The 24,400-nt window shown below is 42.9% G+C and overlaps 1 protein-coding gene across 3 annotated transcripts; it reads left to right on the top strand.

Annotated features, from left to right (window-relative positions):
* Positions 1 to 16,061: 16,061 nt before the first annotated feature.
* Positions 16,062 to 23,650, top strand: PDP1 (pyruvate dehydrogenase phosphatase catalytic subunit 1). 3 transcript variants are annotated; one of them, XM_036378981.2, is made up of 3 exons: positions 16,062 to 16,178; positions 16,600 to 16,634; positions 19,698 to 23,650. In XM_036378981.2, exons 2-3 carry the CDS (start codon positions 16,604 to 16,606, stop codon positions 21,347 to 21,349), a joined length of 1,683 nt encoding a protein of 560 aa, XP_036234874.1. In that variant the 5' UTR covers positions 16,062 to 16,178; positions 16,600 to 16,603; the 3' UTR covers positions 21,350 to 23,650. The 3 variants fall into 3 exon arrangements, with proteins under 3 accessions (XP_036234874.1, XP_036234875.1, XP_036234873.1); XM_036378982.2 differs by lacking the exon at positions 16,600 to 16,634; XM_036378980.2 differs by lacking the exon at positions 16,062 to 16,178 and having other exon boundaries at positions 16,212 to 16,634.
* The last annotated feature ends 750 nt before the right edge of the window (positions 23,651 to 24,400 follow it).

The raw sequence follows: 24,400 nt of genomic DNA, 5'->3' as shown, positions 1-24,400 counted from the left end.
AACAGGATCTCAGTAAGGGAGAGGCACAAATATGATAGTCTTAATTAAAGCAATCTCCCTGTAATAATCTCAAGTTAATAGTCATTTTGTGATATTGTGCCTACAATAATATGAGTCAATGTTCTTTTATGTATATGTTATATATATTGTTATATGGAACAACATGCAAATCACTTCAGGGTTATCAGCTTGTTGTCATCCCCATCTATATCTTATGACTTCTATTTAGAAAGTATGAATTGAGGCAAAATAGCTAGACCTTACCAAAGCCCCAGTTATTTGAGATCAGTTATGATCAGAAACACATTTCCATGAAACTATGGGCCACCTGCATTCACGTACATTCCCTGGTTACGAACTCAGTCAATTCAGGGGTTAAAACCACATTTTTTTCTCACCCCCAGCATAGCGAAATGTAAATAGACCACTTGTTTTGCTGCTCTGCTCTGGGTATCAGTCACAGAGGGTCCAGAAGTTAGTGCTTAGCTGGCAGTTTTGCTGATAATGAGGGAGGCAGAGCAGACTGTTCATTTACAGACACATCACCTCTGCTGACAGAAGTAAAAATGGGCTTTTGTCAACATCAATAAACAAATTAGAAACTGCTCTGGAGAGACAGAGTTCTGGTAGCCCCATTGCGTCAACAGAGGAAGGAGGGGAGGGCCAGGCCCTTCCAGGCACGGGCTGCAGGGGCTGTGAGGGACCTGGCTGCCTGTAGGGCTGCTCCTCTCTGCTGCTGGCCTGGCGGGAAGGCAGCTCGGGGACCTGGCCAGGCTCAGGACGAGCAGGGCTGCGCTCCCTGCGCAGGGCTCGGAGTGCGCTGGCCTGGCTCCCGCTGGTCACTGCTGCTCCACCAGGCAATAAGGGATGTCCTACAGCTGGCAGGAATTTTTGTCAAAACAACAAGTTTTTATCAGAAAATGCCAGTTCATCAAATTCAGCAGGCTTTTAACCAGCAGAGCAGTTTCTAATGAACTTCTGAAAAAAAAGAAACAGATTTTCAGGACCTGCCTCATTCTTTTCTAATTTCTTGAGCTGCACAGTTGCCAAGGACTCACACATCCACAGCTTCACAGGGCTGCTAATATTTCAGACTTTTTAATTTCCAGGGATGAGAAGTCTAGAAAGGCCTAGCACAAATAAGGCTTATAGGTTCCTGCAGAACAGGACAGAGCCTGGCATCCTGGAGGACATCCTATCACACCAAGAACATAAAGGTTCCAATGCCCAGAGAACAAGGAGCCTGGACACATTGACAAAGACTTGGATAACACAGAATGAAATTCCTGGACTAAAGGAAGTTTGTAGGAACACCAAACTCTAAACCAGTTAAATCCCCAGGATCTCTATTCAGGTTTCATACTATCGAAACTTCATTTTGAAATTGAACATCTCCTTTGTTGTCTGTGAGGAACAGACCCACCACCTGTCCTCCCACCTCTGAGAAAGGAAAATGCTTGTGCTTTCTAAGTCTCCATCCTTTCCTCTCATTTCTTGCAGTATCTGCAGGTTTTCCTGAATATTTCTTACGGGAAAATACATTTCCCTCAGTGCTGCCTTCATGGTATTGAGGGCACACAATTTGTTGTTTTATCCAAGTGCTTATCTCTCCTGTGTTTGATGTTTATAACAGCTATTTGCCAATGATTTCCAAGGTGTTTTAATAACAGGTGTTGCTTCCTTTATGTATGCCAGAGTGAAATTGCCTGTATGAGCTCCAGAGATAAGGCAAATAAGGGATGCACTGCTCTGGCTACGATAGTCTCTTCTGGATAAATGTTTCCTTCCACCACCAGGATGAGACAGGCTGTCCAATTGCATGGATCATTTAATGCTGCTGGAAGGAGCAAAGGCTACTCTGTGCAGTCCAAGGGCTTTTCATGCAAAGTGACAAGTCCACAGCCTTCACTGTCTTACCCATGCAGAGCTGTTTGGATGCCTTTCCAGCCCTCGGCTCAGAGAAAACTGGTCCCCAGGGCTCACACTAAAGGTGACATTCAGGGCATTTTGTACACATGCAGGTGCCCAGCTCTGACAGACACACTTCCCAGACCCCAAAGGCACAAGGCACACACTTATAACCTCCCTCACAACCTGAAGTGCTTCATTGCTGTATCTGTGCCTAACCTTCTGCTTAGTTATAAGTACCAGCTTGAACTCCTCATTAACAACGGTATTGGATATCCACACATTCCTCCAGAGCTCTGGTTCAGCCTCACATGGTCCTGGAGGGCATAAAGAAGCACCAGCTGCAAAGGGTGTCAGACCCAAGCTGAGAGCAGAGAAGGTGTCCCATAGTTCCACAAGGTTTTAAGGAAAGGCACTAAATACATCCCGTTTCTTTTGCTTGAGGGAAGTAAAAGCAGCAAGTGACATAGGGAACAACAAGAGAAGAGAACATGAGGAAAGATGATGGGGAGAGAAAAGGTTTCGCCATTGTCACCACCAAGGCTTTGTGCCTACAGCAGGGATTATGAAATGAAGTCAAATATTCTGATGTCAAATAAATCATGGTCTCATGCATCACCCTATTTTTCTTACAATTACTTGAGTACCAGATCGCCTTGTGCATTAAAAGTATCTGCCTCAAGGTTGTAGTATTGTGTCTTCAGCAGAAACAAGCAGAAATCCTCACCATGCTCAGCATGGTGCTTTTTTTGGTCAAAAAAACATCAGAACCACAGGCAGCTCAGATGACAATGCTGCCCTCTGAAACCAGGTGGCCACCCCCTTAGAAACAGAACAAATGCAAAAAATAAAATGTTAAGAAAAGGTTAGGATTCAATAAACAAAGAGACAAACACTTTTATTTGGGGACTGGCCTGTCTTTCTCCCATCCTGATGGCATAGGTTTACTGAACTCAGAGACAAAAGACTGCTCAGTCCTTCACCACTTTCTCTTTGGTTGTCTGCTTTTGCTGTGTTTGCTGCTGGCAGAGCAAGTTCTGCACTCAGTCACTTACATCCAGTTGTCAGGAGAGATGATCAACACCTTGCACAGACACCTGTGCACAGAACATGCCTTTACTGACTGACTTCCATCTCTAGCACTACTTCACTCTGGGCCTCATCAGATTTCCACCACAGGAAAATGTAGGCACTCCTTCCAGTGCTTTGATTTTGATTAGAAACATAGCTTTAATTCTACTCATAATTTTGAAGAACTATGATAATTTTAACAGAGCTTAAAAAGAAACAAAAAACCACGTGATTTTTCATCTTCTAATTACAGCATCAAAGCTTGAAAAATTATAGATTTGCTGTGGTCTATGTTTCAGATGAGGGCTCAATGCCAGTTTGCCACTGGGAACTAAAGATAAAGCAAAGATGAAAGAGTAAATGCAGTCCTGTGTGTTCAACACAGAAACCAACCATACTGTTTCAAGTTATGTTTCAGACAGCCACATAACCGTTTTGGAAAGGAAAACTCAGCTGCAGTTTGAGAGAATTCAGTGCTAACTGGAGCAATGATCACTTGCTCTCTTAGTGGAACTTTATCAGAAAAACAAAACCATCCTTAATATTCCTAGCACAAACCAGGCATGAATCCAGAAATATTTTACCTCTGAGTAACTGGGGAAAGGAGCCTTTTCCACTGTGCATTCTACTGCAGTGACTCACCAAGGAGCTCAGCCCCCAGTGTAAGGCATCCTTGCACAGTGATCCATCAGGAGCAATGCTCAGCCAAGCATATGGCATCGCAATCACAGGTAGCAAGCAAACTGAAGATTTATTTCACTATGGGTATGAAATGCATATTTCACTATGTCCACTGTGCAGATGAGCTGGGTATATAACTTCAGAGAGCTCAATTATAATAGGAAAGCATGGTGAATGCTGGTTTTCCCCTAAAGTTCTACCAGTATTGTATCAAATATTCCAAACAAAGCTCTGTTCATGGGAGTTTGTAGTGGTTTGTCCCAAATGACATGGGGATCCCTACTATAAGGCACATACATCCATAATCCTGTCTGGGAAAAAATTACAGGAAAATATTCACAGGACAAAAGTTGGCCCTACCCCATCTTGTGCTGTGAGTGTTCCCTCCCACCCACCATCTCAGAAGAATAAAGCATATTTATTCTCACTACTGTATTAAAGAGGAAATGCTGATTGTTTAACAAATACTATGGTAACACATACCTTTAAGCTCCAAAGGCAGAGCTGGATGATGGAAAAGAGCCAAGAGGCCAAGCAGCCCTGCTTTCCTTGCTCCTCTTTGCTTCGACCCAGGTCAATGGCTCCCCCCGCCCCAGCCCAGCCACTCCCTTCCTCTGTGGGCAGAAGCAATTCACTGAACCAGCAGCATACAACGCAGGGGAAAAAAAAAGAAAAACAAACAAAAAAAGAACAGTCATCCATTTCCAGCTTTGGAAGTTGTATTGTCCTGGCAAAGGGTCTGTGAGGCATGACAGCCGGCACAAGGAAGGGGGCTGGGCTGCAGGTGAGGATGCAATGTCGCTGCTGTGTCGCGGAGCCGCTGCCCCGCTCGGCCCCTGAGCAGGGGAGGCGTCGCTTTCTCCGGTGGGCACTGGGCAGACCCAGATGTGCCAACTCTGGCGTACTCACCTGCAGGGCGGTACGACCCAGCTCCCAGTCTGCTTTGGAATGACTCAGGAGCCCGACAAAACGCCTGAATCATTGCCAATTATTCATGTGTCATTTTTTATGTGTTGGAAAGCAGCTCATGGAGACAAGTTGTTCTGACAGTAAGACATACCCTGTTGTTCCTCAGCTAGGGGAGAAGGCATTTGATTTTCAGAGGATATTACATTAAATCCTTGACAATTCCTGCTTACCAGCCACCATCCTGAGACCTATCCAAACCACACAGAAATCAGTGTTAAGACCTGCCAGCTGCAGTCATGTCAGGACCTCTGTTTTTTGTCAAAATAAATGCCAACATAAAAACATTCTTTACATGGAATATATCTTACATAAAAGGAGACCATCAGTGTACCTGTTTACTTGGAGGTGTATATTTTTGCAATGAATTAAAATGCCAAACTGAATTTCAAGGACTAGGCTGAAGATAGCACAGAAGGCATGCAGGAAGTACCATGTTGTTCACTGGTTTTGGGGAAAACAAGACAATGGAAAATGTCCCTCATCTCACAGTTTCTCAAGCATTTTTAAATGAATGTGCAGGATCATTCACACCACAGGTAATTACAGAGATGGAAATGCGTCTGTCACTGTACCAGAGCAAGAGAGGCAAGGTAAGAAACCAGAATTACAATACAATAGTGCCAATTTCTGAACTCAGCTGTAACTATGGCAATCTTCATTCACAGTATTTAAATGAGACTGTAGAATAATAGTGCACTTAGCAAGCTTGAATAAATCACTACCTCACCAGCTTACAAACATTTCAAAGACACTAACTTTTACCAAAAAAAACTTTATAAGGAATTTGTATTTGAAGGAATCATTTGATATTGCATCTTCATTGCCTGTTCATGTTGACTACAGAGTAGTCAACACTTTTCAGAGTAGCCAAGCATTAAGGGAGATACATTTCAAGAGGACAGGCAAAAAAAACCCAACAAAATTAGGTACTAACATAAATTCTGATACAATGTCTTGTTACAGTGCAATTACTGTCAAAAGCTGGTACTGTCAGCAACAATATTTTACTTTTCCTGGGTTGCATAAAGTCAAAAAGGGACACTGGGCCAAGTTCTTCTCTCACTTATATGTGCGTTTTCCCCTCCCACCTTCACTGGCGTCAGCAGCCTCCGCTTGCTGCATTGTCACAGTTCCCAGTGCTCCCCATATGTAAGCTCAAATAAAGGAGTAGTGTGGAATTAACAGAAAACAAAACAAAACAGAAGAAATGGATCAATATAGCATATTTCCTCTCCACACCCAGTTCCCCTGATGTTCTGGGCTGTCAGGAAGTGCTTCACTCACCAGCTGCTCCCTGGTATGTGGTACAAACCTGTTGTTCATTTCTACTTCATGCAGCATTTTTCTCTATTCTTCTGGTACAGAAAGTAACTGACAGAAGATAAAGCAAAAGGATGAAAAATAATAATTTTCAAACAAACCTTTCTTAATAGAGGTGTTTGGTTTGAGACAGCCAGTGAACAATTCTTTGCTTGCTATTTATTGATGTCCAAGAGAAGCCAGAGAATACTCTGGATGCTGTATTTATTTTAAGTTTCACTATACCAGTGTATCATGTAGAGCAACTGCACCATACTTGACAAACACTTAAGCTAATCCATGGCCACACAAGTTTGGTCAGTGATGCTTGGATGCAACAAAGAAGGCATTTCTAGTTCACAGGGATGCACACGTTTCTGGCAGGAGTCATCACTGAATCCCAACAGGGTCAGGGACATCTGGCTTCCCAATATCACACTACATCTGGTGATTTGGCCTTGGTAGCAAGACCAAGCATTGGCAGAATTATAATTGCTGCAGGCAAGAATCATGAAAACATGACAGTCTGCGCTGTGAGTGCTGTAAAGATGGCCTTAAGGAATAACCATGGAAAATGGCAGTGTGGGAAGAGACTCAGTTATGCTATAGTCCCTTTCCCCTTAAGCATTCTTTGAAAAAAATTTTTTTAAGAAAGACCAATCAGCAAAATAACATTTTCAAACTTTTCTTTACTGACATGATTGGAATGTTTGGCTGTGAGCCTGGCTGCAGTATGTGTTACAGGCTGAACACTGTGCAGCAGGTCCCATGGCTTTGAGCACAAGGCTGGGCACAGGGAGTGCACTTCTTGTGTACATGGGAGCCCTGATTTTGGCTGTCTGGAAACATTCCAGAGTTGTCAACGACGCAGATTTGCTAATCAAAACTCCACATGGCTGAAGGACACACACACACACTGACCTTTACTACAGCCCTGGGAATGCTGCAGCAGCCTGAAATGACTTTCTCGAGTTGCTCCCACTGTTTGAGTTCTTTGCAAGTCCTGGCAGGGATACTGTGCCTCTGAACAAAGCACCTTTTAAATATGTACTTTTCAGAGAGAAGGGAGGAATTATCTCTGATTCAACAGGGCTTTCAGATACCCTTTCCAGATTACTGCAGTGGTTTCATTCAGTTATGCAGACTTCAAATTAAAAGTTAATGAAAACTAACACACTTCTTATTTTTCCTGAGGCGCATTTGCTCTCCTATTCAGACAGCTGAGAAAAGTAAGTCAGAAGAAAACGCCTCCTTGTCTGACAAAGGGTGCAGGGATTCTGAGGACTGCCTGGCAGCAAATTCCTGCATCAACACCGTTGCTGTAATTTTGAATCAGTTGTGCTCATTTTCCAAGTGTGCTTTATAGCCACCTCCCACATGGCAACGCATGAGCAAGTGAAGTATCATTAGCTCTGATGGGCACCCTTTGTCTTCCCAGGAAATGACTAAATGCTATCCTCAAAAAGCTGACCATTGGAGAGAAATTACAGACTCATGTTTGGCACCAAGTGTGGCGTTCGCAGCTGTACTGACTGCCTGCCAGGAGCTGTCTGCCTACAGAACATGCTGTCTTCCAGCTGCTCAACCCAAGATAGTCTAAGAGGTTAAGAGCAGTGTTAGAGAAGTGAACAGACTTTCTGTTTGCAATTTCTCTTGCTTGGTTTTATAGCTCTTTTCTGGGGAAAGTGAGCTTGTTTCCAGTCTTCACATGATGGCAGATTCAAGAAGTGCTTCCTGGATTAACCTAAGGCTCTGCTTTTTGACTCAGGGCAAGGTGTCCATTATTAACATGCGAGAAAAAAACCCCACCCTGTGACTCATATTTTACCCACTGATATATGCAAATACAAACCAGAATTACTTGAATACGTGAAAATAACTGAGTTGTTTGTTTTTTTTTTTTACTAACATCTTTAAACCCTGACACTTCATAGACCCTGTCCTCCCTTATTCCAGCTCTTCTTTTAGCTGTTCCTAGCAATCACCTTGAGTCATGATGCTGGGTATAATGCAATAGACTCACATGTACAATTCCTGTATTTAAAAAGTTCTTGTTTTTCTGAACACAGCAAAAAGCAGGCAAACAGCAAGAGCTCACCTGTGTTTACATTCAAGCCCTTTCCAGGAAGTCCTTTGCCCCAGTGTTCTCCTTCCTTTCAGTATCATGTCCCTGAACTGTTTACTGTACTCTTTGAATTTCTAGCCTTTTTTTAAAAATAGGGTTTTTTCCCCTCTCCTACATGCACATATATGACTCCACAATTTCTGGGTTAACCACTTTTTGTCGGTATCATTTACCAGTACACTGCATTGCAAGCCTATATGGGGACATGCTATTACTTAATTTTGCGATATTGGTGCAATATTTGGGGAGGTGGGTTGTACTGGTTTGGGTTTCAGTAATCAGAATTATTTAACTGCTTCCTCATGCCAAACCAATTTAATGTATTTTTTTCTCATCACATAGTTTTTTCTTACTATTTGCAGCAAGAGTTGATGTGATCACAAGTTGATTACATTTTGGTGCATGAAAGGGAAGTAAATTACAATTGCATACATGAATTTTTCAAATGGCCAAAATGATGCTGGGATAGCTCTATGGGCTGATGGAGAGAACAAAAATCACTCCCAGGGTGTGGGTTCATATTCCCTCCTGCTCCCCTGGCCCACTGCAATGTCCTTCCCTGCTGCCAGAGACTGCTGCTTGCCCTGCTCTGTGTGCTGAGCAGTTGGTGGAGTCATGCCCTGAACTGCTCTGTGAAATTATCCAAGTTGAAAAGTGCTTTTGGGAGAGTTCAGACCACTTCCACGTTAAAGTATGGTTGGATACACTTTTTTATGGATGGTGACTTGGAGGGCCTCAGAGGGGACATGAATAGGAAGCAAGAAAGGTCTTTCTATAAATGATGGTACAGTTGGATGGCTTAAAACAGAGAGTAGACAGAGTGAACAGAAACACAGGGACCTGCCCTAGAGACTCCAGGGTTGTCTGGTCTTGTACTTTTAACCTGATGGCATCAGTATGACTGAGCCAGTTTACACAAGGGCTCAGTGACACATCACAACCCAGTTGTTCACTGGGTAGATCAAAGCCCTCTGTGCACTTTGAACATGAATCTTCCATTGGGATTAAATGGTAAGGGAGATTAATTGCTGTGAGCACCAAAAATGAATGAGTGTGAAGACTGTGCCTATGATGACAATATTTGTGAATGCATTTGTTTTCTAGTATTGAAAGTCAATATTTTATCCATTATCTCATGGGAATGCATGATTATATCAGCAACACATTTTAAAGAAACAAAAATATTGTGTGCTACAGCAGTTTGCTAAGGAAGCTGAAATAGTGAGTTAGGTGAATCAGTCCTTGATAACCCAAACTGTAATTTAAAACGCAAATGCCTTTCTGAGCTCATCTATTCTGAGCTGGATAGAGCCCAGCATGTTTCAGTTTTTAAATAACTCATTCCCATGACCTTTGCAATTCACTACCTTACACAACAGTGCAAAAAAGAGCCTCATACATATGACTCAGGCTGCCTTAGGGTTCCTGAAATTTAAGAAGGCAGCCTACATAACATGATCACAAGCAAAAGGAAAATAAAAGACAGCTTATATAACATCCAGACAAATTGAACAAACCTCTGCAGTTACACAAGGCTGCAGGCTGCAGAGATGCATCCAAAGTTCAAAGTAGTTTCAGAGAAACAGCCTGATGTAGCTGGTGTTTCGGTCCAGTGTTTAAAGTCAACACTAATAGAAAAAATAATCCTTCTTCTTAAAATACTACTCTAAAACACTTAGCTTGCAAGCTGGACTTGTTCCAGGGCATTTGAAACACACTGAGTAAAATGATCATGGGGAAGGAATAAGGTGCCTGCACTGCTAACTTGTAAGCCCCAAAGGTTTGCAGGAAACATGAGTCCTGAGCTCCTGAGAAGCAGCAGGGTGGCAGTCATCCTGTGCTTCCTGAATGTCCTCCCAGTGCTCCCAGATCTTCACGGAGGTTTCTCAGAGGCACAGCCCATCTGTGGGGGAACATGTGATCTTGCACCACCTCCCTGGCCTCTGCCACGGGGACATCATTGACCTGTGCAACTGAATATGCAGGTTATTCAGACTTGCAAGCCAAATCCAGCCCTGGGCTGGAATCCAGATTCAAGGAAAGCACCCCAGTGCCAATGCAGGGCAAAGTTAGAATGGGGATGTCTAAATGACCTTATAAAAAATCACCCCTGAAAAGAAAGGCACCCCTAAAGCAGGCCTGCTGGAAATTATCACTGTCAGGCTTTCTCTTTTGATTAAAAGCCTGGCACAGGACCACAGCTTTGCTCTGCTGGGATCTCTCAGAGGGAGCTGGCTGCCTCCAGTTCCTGAATACCATAAACAAAGCTCCAGATCCACTTTTAAGACACAGTGTTGCTCCTTCTCCTTGTTCCTATCTTACCATGTAACAGCCTAATGGCTAAAGCTTTTAACTATAAAAGGCTGGTATAATTGTCACCTTCATTCCACACTGCTTCTTTTTCCAGGGAGTCCTGTTACTGTCTGGCTGCAGGTCAGCTGAGGTGAGGGCAATGCTTTACCATGCAGTGAAGACTGGTCACTCACAGAGAAATCCACCGCTCCTTGGCTCAGAGGCAGCAAATGAGACTCTGTAACCTTCTGCTAGAGACACCTGCCTGTCTAGTCAGGGAAGGGAAGAGGTTAGAACAAATACATGTTTGGTTTGTTGTTAAAAATATAAATGAAACATATAGTATAAAGCAAAGGGTAAATATTTTTGTAGAAGGGGTCACTGAGATAATAAGTCTATTTATCAACTAAGGAAACCAGTAATCTAACTCATCTTTTTTCTACAGAAAAAAAACCAAAACCAAATGCTTATTTTTTTGGTCAAATACAAACCCCAAAGGATACAAGGTCTTATTTTCCCAGCATTTAGGTAAGGCTAAACTGAGAAAGGCAAAGAGGAATGAGAAGGAGGTCACTTTGGTATTCTTTCTAAACTTCCTTGATACAAGTGGAAATGTGACCTGATCCAACCCTGGGCCCCAAGACACCTAAGAGATTGGTTCAGAGCCTACTCTTGATTCTAAATTGAAATTTCTAATTGTATCTTCCATAACTACTTTGCACTTCAAAGTACCCCCTCATGCTAAGACAATAACACCAGTACTTCTAGTAGTTGGCATTGGTTGCTCTTCCTAATTGCTGGAGAAATTATAAGTCTTTACATTTGCATACAAAGATCTCAACTCAAGCCAGCTGTTTCTACAGACCAACCATTGGCTTCCATCTCTTGACTCCAGTGACCTCAAGTAAAGACAAAAGGCTGTATTCAATTACCAGCATCTGTGCAGTCTTTTATTTTAGGGCATTATATCTGATAAAATGAAGCCAGGATATTATTGTTCCAGCAGCATTAGGGAAACAATATTTTCTCTATTGTAAAGTGTAAGCTATTCTCTGCATGGAAAAATGCGAGCAGATTCCCCTCCCAATTTTAATCTCCACTATTTCCCCTGAAGGCTATTGAATCTTTTGCATGGGAGCCATTATAACTACAAATGTAGTTACTTTTGAAAATGACTGTAACAAAGGAAGATGAAAAATGCATTTGATGAACTACAGATGGAATATGGATCAGACCTTTTAGCAGCAAAGTAATTGCTGGACCAACTTCCTGATATCCTGAAACTACTTCCTCATAGTCAGACACTGATAATGTTCTAAGTATCATTCTTGAAGCTGGCCAAAAAATTATTTTTCCACAGAATTTTCTTCATTTCATCAAGCTGCCAGAATGCTGTACTCCCCGAACTGGACACCAGACTCTGAAAAACCAGCCCAGGTGAAGAGTGCAAACTAGTGCATAACTACTACAAAATGAAAAAAATGCATTTAATTCTCTGCTAATGAGATGGGAATCAACATATAGGATGGTACAAAGAAGTCCTGAGGGGCAAGAGGCAACAGATACAAGCTTAACATGGAAGATTCTAATTAACTAAAAGTTAAAAATCTTCAAAATGTAAGTGATGAAGTACTGGAACTGGGGCCCAGGCAGACTGGAGAAGCTCAGTCCTCAAAGATGTCCCAAACAGGACTGACCAAGTCCCGAACAACCTAACCTAGCTTTGAAGGTGGCCCTGCTTTCAGCAGGTCTTGTCTGACCTCAATTACTCTCTGAGTCTGGGAAGCTGGATCTGAACTGCTGAATGAGTCAGACCCATTGCTTCATTTCAGAAAGGAATTAAGAGTGAAGATACAAAGGGCCTCCAGGGGAGACAAAATAAATTAACATATCCGTGAATCCCACAGTGAAAGCAAAACACCTACTGAAAGCAATTGTCTGTGATTCGCCATTGGACCTGCCTTTAGGAAGGAGAGGTGAATCATGTGGCTCAGTGCTGCTGGCTTACTCTAAAGCTGATACTCTTAAGTGTTCTTTAAAAATCACCTTTTTCAGGGCTCATTGTAAAACTTCAGAAACGTTCACTGTACCCAGGAGCCCAGCTGTGCTGGGGCAGGACAGATGCACCACCCACAGCAACCACTCCCTGAGAGGGCAGCAGAACACTTGCATGTGCAACCCAACTCTCCCTTTGAAGCAGACTGGAGAGCACAGGCCGCCGCTGTTTGCAGGTACTCCCTCTGCTCTGAGCTCTGCTAACACGTTTATTTTTGCCACATAATGCTCCTGATTTCCACTAAAAGTAAAAAATAAATTGCTGCTCTGTGGAACAGCATCCTTAGATTGCTGTCTTTGCTTCTCTAATGCTCTCAGGAAAGGGAAGAACACAGTTTAGTCCTGTCCAATCCTTCCTGTTTATTCCATACCTTGCATTTTTGTCTCCATTATTTTCTCCCTTGTTAGGCTTTTCTTTCTGCTCTCAAAACTCCTATGATTCTTCTGCCCTTTTTTCCTGCTCCAGGTCGGTATGGCAGCCTGCCAAGTGGAAGTGTTTGATCCGTGCACTCAGTTTAAGACAGGTTTTATGAGCAACTGCCCTATTCAATGAGCACAGGAGCAACAGGGCATTTCTGTAACATTGTGTGCAAGGATATAATAAGAATGTTAAGGAGTCAAGGGATATAAAAACAGGTGAAATAATATCCTGTGCTCCTGAACTAGCTTTCAGTAAAAATGAGTCAATAAAAATGAATCAATAAAATATTTATACATCAGGCACAATAACCTATTCAAACTAGAAGGTTATTACAAACACTTGATTTCAAAATGAAAATTGATTTTGATGATCTGTAATAGTTTCTCTGGAAATAAGTTTCTCTGGAAATGTGTGTTAGGGTAAGTACTGCAGCACTGTGGCTGCAGTGATAATGCATAGCTGCCTGTTGGTTCTGCAGTGCAGAATTAGCCACTGCTGGCAACAGGCACATAAGACAAGAACTGATGTCTCTTGTTACACTCTGTTGATAATCCTTTCATCCAGGGAAACAGGGAGACTTTGCATACCTTGAAATAGCTACAAGTAATTCCTTTTCCATCACTCTCTGGTGTAAAATGTTAAATGTGGAACAACACGTTTTTATTCATTAGAATATTTTTTATTCTTTAGATTCAGCAAAAACAGACTGTTGCTCAAAGTTGCACAAAAAGGTCTTGGCAGCAGCAAGATGAAGAGAAGGAAAATCTAACTCTCCAATTAAACTGCAACATCCAACTTATGGCAGCACACCAGCAAACTCACATAAGCTCAAGGAGCAAAATGTCAGCCAAATTTTAGCATTTTGTCTCTAATTGGTGGGATTTATATGTGGCTGCTAAGACCACAATCTTTTCTCACTCAGTATTTTAAAATTCAAATTTTGTCTCATGTTCAGATATATCACTAGGATGCTGTGAGGCAGGGAGCTACAAATTCCAAGAACAGCTCCAAAAGCAGCTCCTCTCCTGGCCTTAAATCAGGAAGAAAAGGATAATTAAATCAATAAACAGGGAGCTGTTTATCACTAACCTTTCAATTTCACAGCAAATTACAGAGAATTGAACTAATGGGCACAAGATGTTCTGAAGACAAGAGTGCTAAATGCTAACTATTTTGTGGAATTTTTTTTCTAGGTAGGCAACTCTAAACAGCAACATTCTCTGTGAAAGTCATACATGAAGCCACTCTACAAACTTCTCACTTAGAGGAATATTAGGTGACTGGTGGTGACTTCATCCCAGTCCATTTCTGTGTATCTGCTCCTAGAAGGATGACTCAAATTCACCCAGGCAGAGATCTGTCTTCCCACAGCCTTCTTCCTTCTGACAAGCTAAGAAGGTGGCTTGATAGTGCACCTTTACACAGTCTGTAAGAAAATTTCTAAACCTGGGGGCCTTGCAGCCACTCTTTTTAACCATATGCTACCATTAAAAAGGAATGCAAATAATTTGTTTTCCATGCTGTATAATGGTGTCTGTCAGATACCTTTTTTTTTACTTCTAAAATAAGCCTCAAAGAGAAGAATGTTTATCCAGAATGGCATACCATTCTGGATAAACAAATAAATGTCTCAAAAGTCACCCAGAACACCAATAAATAAAAATTCTAATACTCTGTGTTTTCAACTACTTACCACTACTACTTGCATTTCTAAGGATGGCTTCATTTTATCTTTCTAGCTGATTTTCACACAGAGGGTCACAGGGCAGTACTTTCCATACTCTTACATTTCAAGTAGAGCTCTTGAGTCTTCTGGTCACCAAGTGCAGATTTTCCTTTGTTTCTTCTCCTGGTTTTGGTACACAGCTGTACACATCCTACCAAATGAGTAAAGACTTAAGTATAGTCAAAAATCTATGTTTTGCTACAGCTGCTGAGGGAATGCTAATTGCAACATCCCAAGGCTTGCTAACATCTGCTGCTAACAACATAGAGCAAAGTGGGCATCCCAGACACCCTGAAAAATAGTAAGGTGTGAGAGCACAGGCATCTGTAAACAGAGAGGTGATCAAAGAAATCAAAATACTGTCGAACTTATACACTTTCCATATTCAGAAATGTACATGAAGAGTAAGTCTGGATCAGAGTACCTCAGAAGAACATGCAAAGTTGAGTGTTGCCCTAGAGATGTGGAACAGGGACAGGACAGTAACTAAGAGAGGGGAGACAAAGGAGGGAGGGGAGGCCACTGGTGCTGCACTGGCAGGAACGTGTTGCCCTTCTAGGGAAGGGCTGCTCCTTCTTCGTGGCCATTGGCCTCAAACCATTCCTTGCTGGTAGCGAGGGCAGCAATGTGGTGATGTCAGGGCAGGGAGGGCCCTGGTGTTCTTCATTGCACAGCAGCCTGCTCTGCCCCCAGGGATTCTGGAGAAAACAAAACATCACGGAGCAAATTAATTTAAAAAACAAACAAACAACCCCCCCTCCACACAACACAAAACAAAGAACCAACAAAAGCAAAAAAAAAAACCAAAAAAAACCCAAAAAACCAAAAAAAAAAACAACAACAAAAAAACCCCACCAAAAACAAAACCACAAACAAAATAAACCCCACAAAACCAAACATAAACCCCCATGTTTCAGTACAAGCTTCAGTGGTCTCTTGCAGAGTTAACGAGCAAGTCAACTCGAACATTTCAAGGGGGAAAAACCTCAAAAAGCACCAGTCTTTTAAAGGAATTCAGAGTAAATGGCAATACACTCTACAAAACTTAGACATTTTCCCATATTGGGTCTCTATAACAGCCAGAAGTTGTGTGACTGACTCCTGATCAAAGGAGTGTGCGGGGCTTTCTCAGGGCAGAGGGGTCCCTGGCTTAGGGGACAGACTGGAGCGGTCTCCGGCGGAGTTACCGTGCCTCGTACCAGTTAAAGGCACTTCGCGAACATTCCAGGGCAAACAGCCCCGGCCCCACTGCCCAAAGCGCTCCAAAGGCGCCCCGCGGCCTCTCCCAGCCCTCACGGACCCCTTGGGGGAGGGGACGGACACAGCGCGCGCGCAGCCGCCTTCGCGCCCGCACGCACCGAACCCTTCTTCTGCCCCGCCCCCCGCGCGCTCCCTCAGCCTCCGCGTCACGTGCCCGCCTTGCCCTCCTCTGCAGCCAATGGGCGGCGCGCCGCGCGCCGCAGGGCCCTTTATAAAGGCGCGGCGGCCGCGGGCGTGAGGCGGCGGCTGTCGGGGGCTTTGGGGGTGGCGGGTGCGGTCGGGGAGGCGCGGTCCTGTCCTTCCACCCGCTTCCCTTCCCGTGCCGTACGGTCCTTCCGCCTGTCTCCCTGAGCCGCCCGGGAAAGGCCCAGGTCTGTGCCCGGGACGGGCGGAGGGAGGAGGAGGTGGTCGTGCCGGAGGCGGGCGGGTGGCTGGGGAGGGGCGGCCATGTCGAGGCCGCGCAGCGCCTGAGCGGACAGCGGTAGCGCGCAGCGAGAGCGGGCCCTGCCTGCCGCCCTGCCGGAAGGGAGAGCGGGGCCGGTGGAGCTCGGTGCCTGCGCGGGCGGCGGGTTCGGGCGGTCCCTGCGGAGCTGGCTCGGTCTCATCGCTGGGCGAGTGGCAGCAGCGGCGCCGTGCGCCCGCAGAAGGGCTGTGTGTGCTTGTCTCCTCTTGTCTGCCGTCCCACCTCCGTGCCGGAGCTCTACGTCCTCTCTAACAAACTCTCTGCCGTGCTTCTCCCCCCGCCCCCCGGGCTTCTGCTTTGTGGATGTTGGCGGCTTCATGTTGTGACAGGAGAATGTGTGTATGTCCTGGGCCCAGGCGGATCGGTATGTATCTCCCTTCGTGGAGCGACGGGCTCGGGGGTCGGATGGGACCCGGGGAAGGGGCTGCGAGGCTGGGCTGTGTCTGAGGGCTGAGGCCGGAGGGAAGGATTAACGGTGCTGCTTGTGTGGAATGCTTCTTATTCCTCCTCGCCACCTCCCCGTCTTCTCTAGCTGGCTCATTCAGGTCTGTCAGGTGTAGGAAAGGCACCTGAGTGTTTTTATCTGAAGCCGTAGGTGTCTTTGGCACAGTGTTTTGGAGGAACCTGTCTGTGCAGTGTCAGTTAGCCCTAACAGTATGGCTATAACGAGCCTTTATTACAGAAAGGTGGAACATTTTCCTGTTTTTTTTTTTTAGTGTAGTACTATAAAGCCCCTTAAGTCGACCATCTGACTCGTTATTGGTCGTATTGTATTCACAGCTTGAAAAATAGCGCTTGTACCCCACTCTGGGCTTGGAGAGGTATTTACACTGTATCGATTCTAATATCTTGACAAATCTTGATTGAACTGTACCATTTCTACTTCTTTTTCTTCGCTGCCATCTTTTGATCAACCATAATGATCTTGGGATCTTAATTATTCAAAGGGCAGCTGGAGTTATATATGGGGCAGCTGTGTTGTAGGGGTAAGTGGGAGAGACTTTAATTTCAGTTCATGTTTGGACACTTGGAATCAGGCATTTACTTAATCAACTTGGAATTATTGGAGCTGGGATGTGAAACAGACTGATCTCGTAAGCTGGCATATATCTACTGTAAATGATATGAGCTGTGGAAAATGTGATGCCAACTTCTTACTACTTCCTCGTGGATTTCATTTGATAAGCTAATGATTAAAAATTATGAAGATATCCTCTGGTGGCACTGCAGAACTGTTACAGCAGCAATACATTTGTATTTTTGCTTCATCATGAAGCAAAAAAACTGTCTGAGCAGTTGAGGCACCACTGTGGGTCAGCACTGACCATAAATGCTGAGCAGTCAGGACAGCTTGATCCAGGTGGAGTCTAATGGGAGACCAGTGCTGAAGCTGAGGTGCTGCTGTAGGCTGGGCACATCCACAGAAACTTAAACAAAATTGTTGCTTTTAAATGTCATACGAAGAAATGTACAAAACTGTTACCAAAATAGCTCCTATATAATTAGAAGGCAGTGAATAGAATTTAAAATCTATATTTGGAATTACAGTCTCCTGCTGTCATGCTGTGTGCATGTGAAGCCTGGACTGGAGAAGCAAATGGCTACCATAAATTCAGTATGCATCTGGAAGCTTCAGCCAATTCACTGTTCCCAGGCATCTGGACTACAGCCCAGGCTCTTCCTGGTACCTGCACAATGGAAAACTTCAATCTTCAGCTGTCAGTGGGGGACTCAGGAGAGTTTTTATCAATGTACAGCAGTCACTTGTTAGTACTGGGGAGTCAGTGGAGTGACAGGAACATGAATTCTACTCTGCTTTCAGCACTTAGATGTCATGTAACACAGAAATGGGCTCTACTCTGGTTTACTTAAAAAGAGCAAACAAGGAAGGGAAAATATGGCTTACTTCCCTTTCTTGAAACAAGGAGAATGGGGTGAAGCTTTGTATGTTTCCAGACGCTTCTCAGCTGGCCCAGGTGATCAGAATCACAGCTGAAGCTATGGAAAGCTAATAGAAATTGCAAAATGCAACTTCTCCCATTTGCATGATCCTTTAGACTGAGTATTGGGGCTTGTTGCATATTTTATTGGGGTTGAGTCTCCTCTGAAGTACTGATATGCCTGCTTGGCTAAAAAAAAATCCATTTACTGACTGAAGCACCTTGCATAACACAGCAAAATCCATTTCTTCAGTAAAACAATTTGACATCTAGCAGTGCTGATAGATTAGTGCTTATGACTGCAGTAAGCCTTCTAATGGCTACTTCTGAGAAAAAGCTTTTGTGATTAAACTTGATCATAAAAGAGAAAATTGCATTTGCCTTAAATGTGTGTACTTCACACAAGGCACGGTTAAACTCCACCTCTTCTCTGGAGTTGTCTCTCAAGTATTACATTGTAAAAGACTTCCTGATATGAGGCACAGTGAATAAGGCTTTTGAGAGGCACTCTCACTAATGTTGTGATTTGGTATGTAAATGGAGACAAGAAAGAGTGTGCCAGCATACTCTTCAGGGAAGTGAAAAATGCGAAAAGCTTTTATATGTGGCAAGTAGCAGTAGAATATTTTTTCAGATACTAGTGGTTTATCTTAACCCTAAACTGGCTTTAGAGTATTGTGCAAGGTTCTGTTCTAGTCAAGGAAGCAAACAATTTGCATATAGGCCTTCAATTGAGTAGCCTTTCAAGGTGTTTTATAATCCTAAAATGTACTGGGATGGAATAGCTGTTGGAAAGCTGTATTTCTTTTTTACCTCTCCTACTTAACATCTGAAGCTAGAAAATTGCTGCATAGGTTGCTGTGGCTGTTTTATATATGTAACACAAGTTTGAAGCTTTACATGTGAAAGGGGGAAAAGAAACAAAACCCTCTACGGACTTCTGATTGCATAAAGAACATCAGTTCTATCACCTACTTCTTGCTTCTGCTGTCTAAGCAGTCTTCACTGTATGTCATCTCAGAGTTGTTTCTTAAGTCTCCCTGGTAGATGCTTTCTCTTCTTCAGTGTTACAGGAAGAGTTTCCTTACTTGTGTGCCACATCTGTCTCTGTCAGCTATGAAATCACCAGGAAAGCAGATGACTGTAAAATCCTGTGACAATTCTGTAGAGTGCTCCATCCTAACTCTTGTGCTAAATTGCTTGAAGGTTCATTGACTGTCTGGGTGATGCTTTCACTTCCTGCCTGCTATCCAAGTGGGTAGAATAAAATACCTGTGCTGAAGTATGGTTTAGCTTTTTTGTTACAGCCCAATGTAGTGTCTATAAATGAGCACCTCGCAATGCCTCTCTTTGTCAAGTCCTTTGAAGCTATGAACTCCATATAATAAGCAACTTGGTTAGGAACTGTAAACATCTTAACACAGAATTCTGGAGAGAGAAAATCTCTTAGCTGTCCTGCTAAGCATAGTTGTTCTCTTGTCTTTCAGCAATTCCAGTCCGGAGCTCCAGGCTGCCATTGTTGTCTGATGCCATGCCAGCACCAGCTCATCTGTTCCCATTGATTCGTAACTGTGAGATTAGCAGAATAGGCAGTACTGCGTGTTACTGCCACCATAAACATCTGTGTTGTTTGTCATCTCACTTTGCTCACAGTCACTTCAGATATGCACCACAGAAGAAATTTGCAGCACTTTACAGGCCAAAGGAGCACTTTAATCACTTTATTCACGCAAGGGATTATGCTTCTACGCCGCAGAGGTTTTACCTCACCCCTCCACAGGTCAACAGCATCCTGAAGGCAAATGAATACAGTTTCAAAGTCCCAGAATTTGATGGTAAAAATGTAAGTTCTGTTCTTGGCTTTGACAGCAACCAGTTGCCTGCTAATGCTCCGATAGAGGATCGGAGGAGTGCTGCCACTTGTTTACAGACAAGAGGGATGCTTCTGGGTGTGTTTGATGGCCATGCAGGCTGTGCTTGTGCTCAAGCTGTCAGTGAAAGACTGTTTTACTACATTGCTGTCTCTTTGTTACCTCATGAAACTTTACTTGAAATAGAAAATGCTGTGGAGAGTGGCAGAGCTCTGTTGCCCATTTTACAGTGGCACAAGCATCCCAACGATTATTTTAGCAAAGAGGCTTCCAAGCTTTACTTCAACAGTCTAAGAACTTACTGGCAGGAGCTGATTGATCTCAACAGTGGAGAGACTACTGATGTGAGAGAAGCTTTAATTAATGCCTTTAAGAGGCTTGATAATGATATTTCTTTGGAAGCTCAAGTAGGAGATCCAAATTCTTTTCTCAACTACCTAGTACTGCGAGTAGCATTTTCTGGCTCTACTGCCTGTGTAGCCCATGTGGATGGTGTCGACTTGCACGTTGCTAACACAGGTGACAGCAGAGCCATGCTCGGCGTTCAGGAGGAAGATGGATCTTGGTCTGCAGTTAATTTGTCCTATGACCACAATGCACAAAATGAACATGAAGTGGAACGTGTGAAAATGGAGCATCCAAAGTCTGAAGAGAAAAGTCTTGTGAAACAAGATCGTCTCTTGGGTCTCTTGATGCCTTTCAGAGCTTTTGGTGATGTGAAGTTTAAATGGAGTATTGAACTGCAGAAGAGAGTAGTGGAATCAGGCCCAGATCAGCTGAATGACAATGAATATACAAAGTTTATTCCTCCAAACTATTACACTCCCCCATACCTCACAGCTGAACCAGAAGTCATACATCACAAGTTACGGCCACAGGATAAATTCCTGGTTTTGGCCACAGATGGGCTGTGGGAGACAATGCACAGGCAAGATGTGGCTAGAATTGTGGGGGAGTACCTCACTGGTGTTCACCACCAACAGCCAATAGCTGTTGGTGGCTATAAGGTAACTTTGGGACAGATGCATGGTCTGTTAACAGAAAGGAGAGCAAGAATCTCTTCAGTATTCGAAGATCAGAATGCAGCAACTCACCTGATACGTCATGCAGTGGGTAACAATGAGTTTGGAACTGTGGATCATGAGCGACTGTCCAAGATGCTGAGTCTTCCAGAAGAGCTGGCTCGAATGTATAGAGATGACATTACAATTATTGTGGTTCAGTTCAATTCACATGTCATAGGCGCATATCAAAATGAGGAATTGTGAATTTAATGCAGTGAACTAGTTACTGAAGTTGTAACAAGGGCCAGTATGAGCAGCAAATTTTAAAAAATCCACCCAAAAATAAAATTTAAAAAAGCCTTTGGCAAACAATTTTCATTTGTTAGATTCAGCATATCTATTGTTCCTGCCTTTCCCCAGAGGTCTAAAAACATGGGAAGTGCTATTGACCCAATACAAAACTTGAAGAGGATGTCCTAGCCTGGGAAAAGAGTTTTTTATAACTTTGCACTATTGATTTCATGAATGCTGCTAAAACAATGTCTTGAATTTGGCAAATTTGGATGAGGGAGGAAGTAGGATAAAGAATTAACTATCCAAGATGTGGCTGGTCAAGAAACAACTTGCTTATAAAATATCTACAAATATATACACTTAAGGAAACAATATGTAAAAAGTATTGTTGAATTTTTTTACAGGGCTAATTCTTGCAATGGTTATCTCTGAATATATTGTCTATTGTTTCTTCTAAGTAGAAGGTCACTTGAACCAAGTAAGTCTTCAGTGTAACAAAGTTGTCTCACTTTCATATGGACAATGTCATTCATGTAAGGATATTTGTCTAAGTGTTGACTTTCAAGGCAGGTCTAAGCCATAATCAACACCTGAGATTCTGCTACAGTTTAATCATATCTTATGCACGGTAATTTCTAAATTTCTTGTGCATTAATACTTGGCTGTGGTTTTCTGCACAACTTGTAGGGCAATAACACATTACAACATGCAGCAAGATAGCAGATAACTTCATGGAGGACTTCAGTTTTCAGTATGAAGAAACTTTCAGACTTTTTGAAAAGTCAGTATTCTTGGTTACAGCTGTGTTTGCTTTCCTAAAGGTCATGTCCTTCATGGACTCCACCTCTCCCTGGCATTGCTTAGCTGCTAAATAATTTTTCACCTGAAAAGATCAGGAAATCATTGCTAACCTCTTTGTAGCTTTGTAACTTGTACTCATTTTCATTTTGGGTATTTCAAAAGGTCACAACACATGTCCTTCACTTGAACTCATATGTGTAAGTTGGGTGAAAAACTACAAATTAAAAAAATTGGAGTATGGCTTGTAAATAGCATTTTAATTGGGAAGCTGACTGGCATGCATGTGTATGTTCAGTGGCTATTTCTAGCAACTTCTTTTAGTTGTGTGTTTCTGGGCAGCTGGTGTATGCATGTTTCTACAGTCCAGAATAGTATTGCAGAGCATTCTCTGAAATGGCGCTGGCTTGGAATGGTTGAATTTGAACTTGAAGATTGGCTGTACTTGTGTGCCAAAATTGTTGGGCTTGTAATGGTAAAAGTAGAGACTGACAGCTAATTGATCATCATTGCATCTATTTGAGGTATGTTGCATTGTGTACAGATTTATTTTAACTTGCCCTTAGGTTAAAACCTGAAATGCCTGCTGAAATACTAGTCCTTGATGACTGAGTGAACACATTTAACTTTATTCCTGGGTTCTAGAGAACAGTGATAGGTCAGCTTATTTCACTTTGCCAAGGTGTTTCAGTTAAAATACCTCCCTAGCCCTCATCATAGCTAGTTAAATCAACACTTAACTAAAATATGCTAGGTTTCTCAAGTGGCATTTTTTACTAAATATGTCTTGCCAATTAATGCTACTGTCCATAGGGTGCACTTAGTTTGAACAATGAAGCTGTGCTGTAGTAAACATTGGCTCCTCAAACTCACAAATGCTGTGTGTACTCAGTGGCCTGCAGCTTCAGTATGTCTCTACCTAACCTTAACTGTCAGCATCGATGTTGCTGTAAGGTTAATGATGCCTAAGTTCACATTCAAGATGTACACAACCCTTCTTTATTTGAAGGGAAAAGGGAAACTAAAATGCTTAGACAAGTACTGGCAGTTGACATTGCTTCTGTATGTTGTGTTTTGGTGACTGTGTCATTAACTAGGTCAATAGACTATGTTCTGTCATTCAAATGCAGTATATATCTCAGCTGTTGCAGTATTTAACTTTCTTACTTTTTTTACTGTTAAAGCTCTATTAACCTGCATTGATGTATTTAATCTACAATTGTTGATACAGATTTGGTACAAGTTATAGCTAGAAGAAATGCACATTGGTCCCATGGATATAACTTTTGTTGAGGAGAAGCTGCTTTTTGTAGTAAAGATACTTAAGTATGGGGTCAGACAATATTTATGTATTGCTTGGAGACTTGCTCAGTATGTATGCAGTGAACAGGAGCAGCATAACTGCCTGCTGAACAGGTGATCTGAACAAACATCTTTTAACAGATTCCAATAAAATGATCAATTATGCAGAAATCCATGTGTATTGAGTTGATGTAGAATGTGATATCTGTTCTGCTAGGACTTTGTTCTTTTGTGTGATCCCTGTTACGAATACTCAGATGGCCAAGGAGAGAGAAGTATAAATGGAAACAGAATTGAGGTTCAGAGTGCTTCAGTGTCACTGTGAGCTCAATGCCAGCCTGCCTCAGGCATGTTGCTGCTGCCTCCCCCAGAGAGCAAAGCTCAGATCCTTCCATCAGAATCACTGTGTCTCATTCCCAGCACCTCATGAGTACCTTCAGGGGGCAGTGCTGCTGAGGAAGCAGCTGCATTTTGGATTTTAAGGCTGGGTACTGTACTCTGTATCAAGCAATACAGCATTTCATAAACAGTCTAAAATATGTGCAGATTAAATTGGGGCAAGAATGAGCTGATGGTGAGCTAAACAGAAACAGCTCTTGTGCCACAGGCTGAGGACACATTTGCCTTGTCTGCCAGAATTGTTGCATTGTGGAAAGTACAGATATCGTGCATATAAGGGTGATGCTGGGATTACTTTGTCAAATAAGGATTTCACAGCTGCACATACGTGGTTCAACCATGGTGGATGGCTGAATCTTGACAGTCAACATCAGATTTACCTTAATCTTCAAAACTGTTCTCAATGAATGTGTCAGTTCAACAGTAATACTATATAAGAGAGGAGTGGGAGATACGTTATCTGTGCTTCCAGCTTAAGGCTCTGTTAACTCTGTTCCCTTGTGTTCAGTGGTACGTGCATTG

The sequence above is a fragment of the Molothrus ater genome, chromosome 1 (genome assembly GCF_012460135.2).
Source record: "Molothrus ater isolate BHLD 08-10-18 breed brown headed cowbird chromosome 1, BPBGC_Mater_1.1, whole genome shotgun sequence".
Taxonomy (NCBI): domain Eukaryota; kingdom Metazoa; phylum Chordata; class Aves; order Passeriformes; family Icteridae; genus Molothrus; species Molothrus ater.
The sequence above is the reverse complement of the archived record's forward strand: the minus strand, read 5'-3'. Positions and strand labels throughout refer to the sequence as shown.

Bases quoted from the DNA above. Each gene is read 5' to 3' on its own strand.
- PDP1 (XM_036378980.2), top strand. From the start codon at position 16,574: ATGTTGGCGGCTTCATGTTGTGACAGGAGAATGTGTGTATGTCCTGGG. The intron at 16,635-19,697 runs GTATGTATCTCC...CTTGTCTTTCAG, and splicing joins TCCTGGGCCCAGGCGGATCG to CAATTCCAGTCCGGAGCTCC.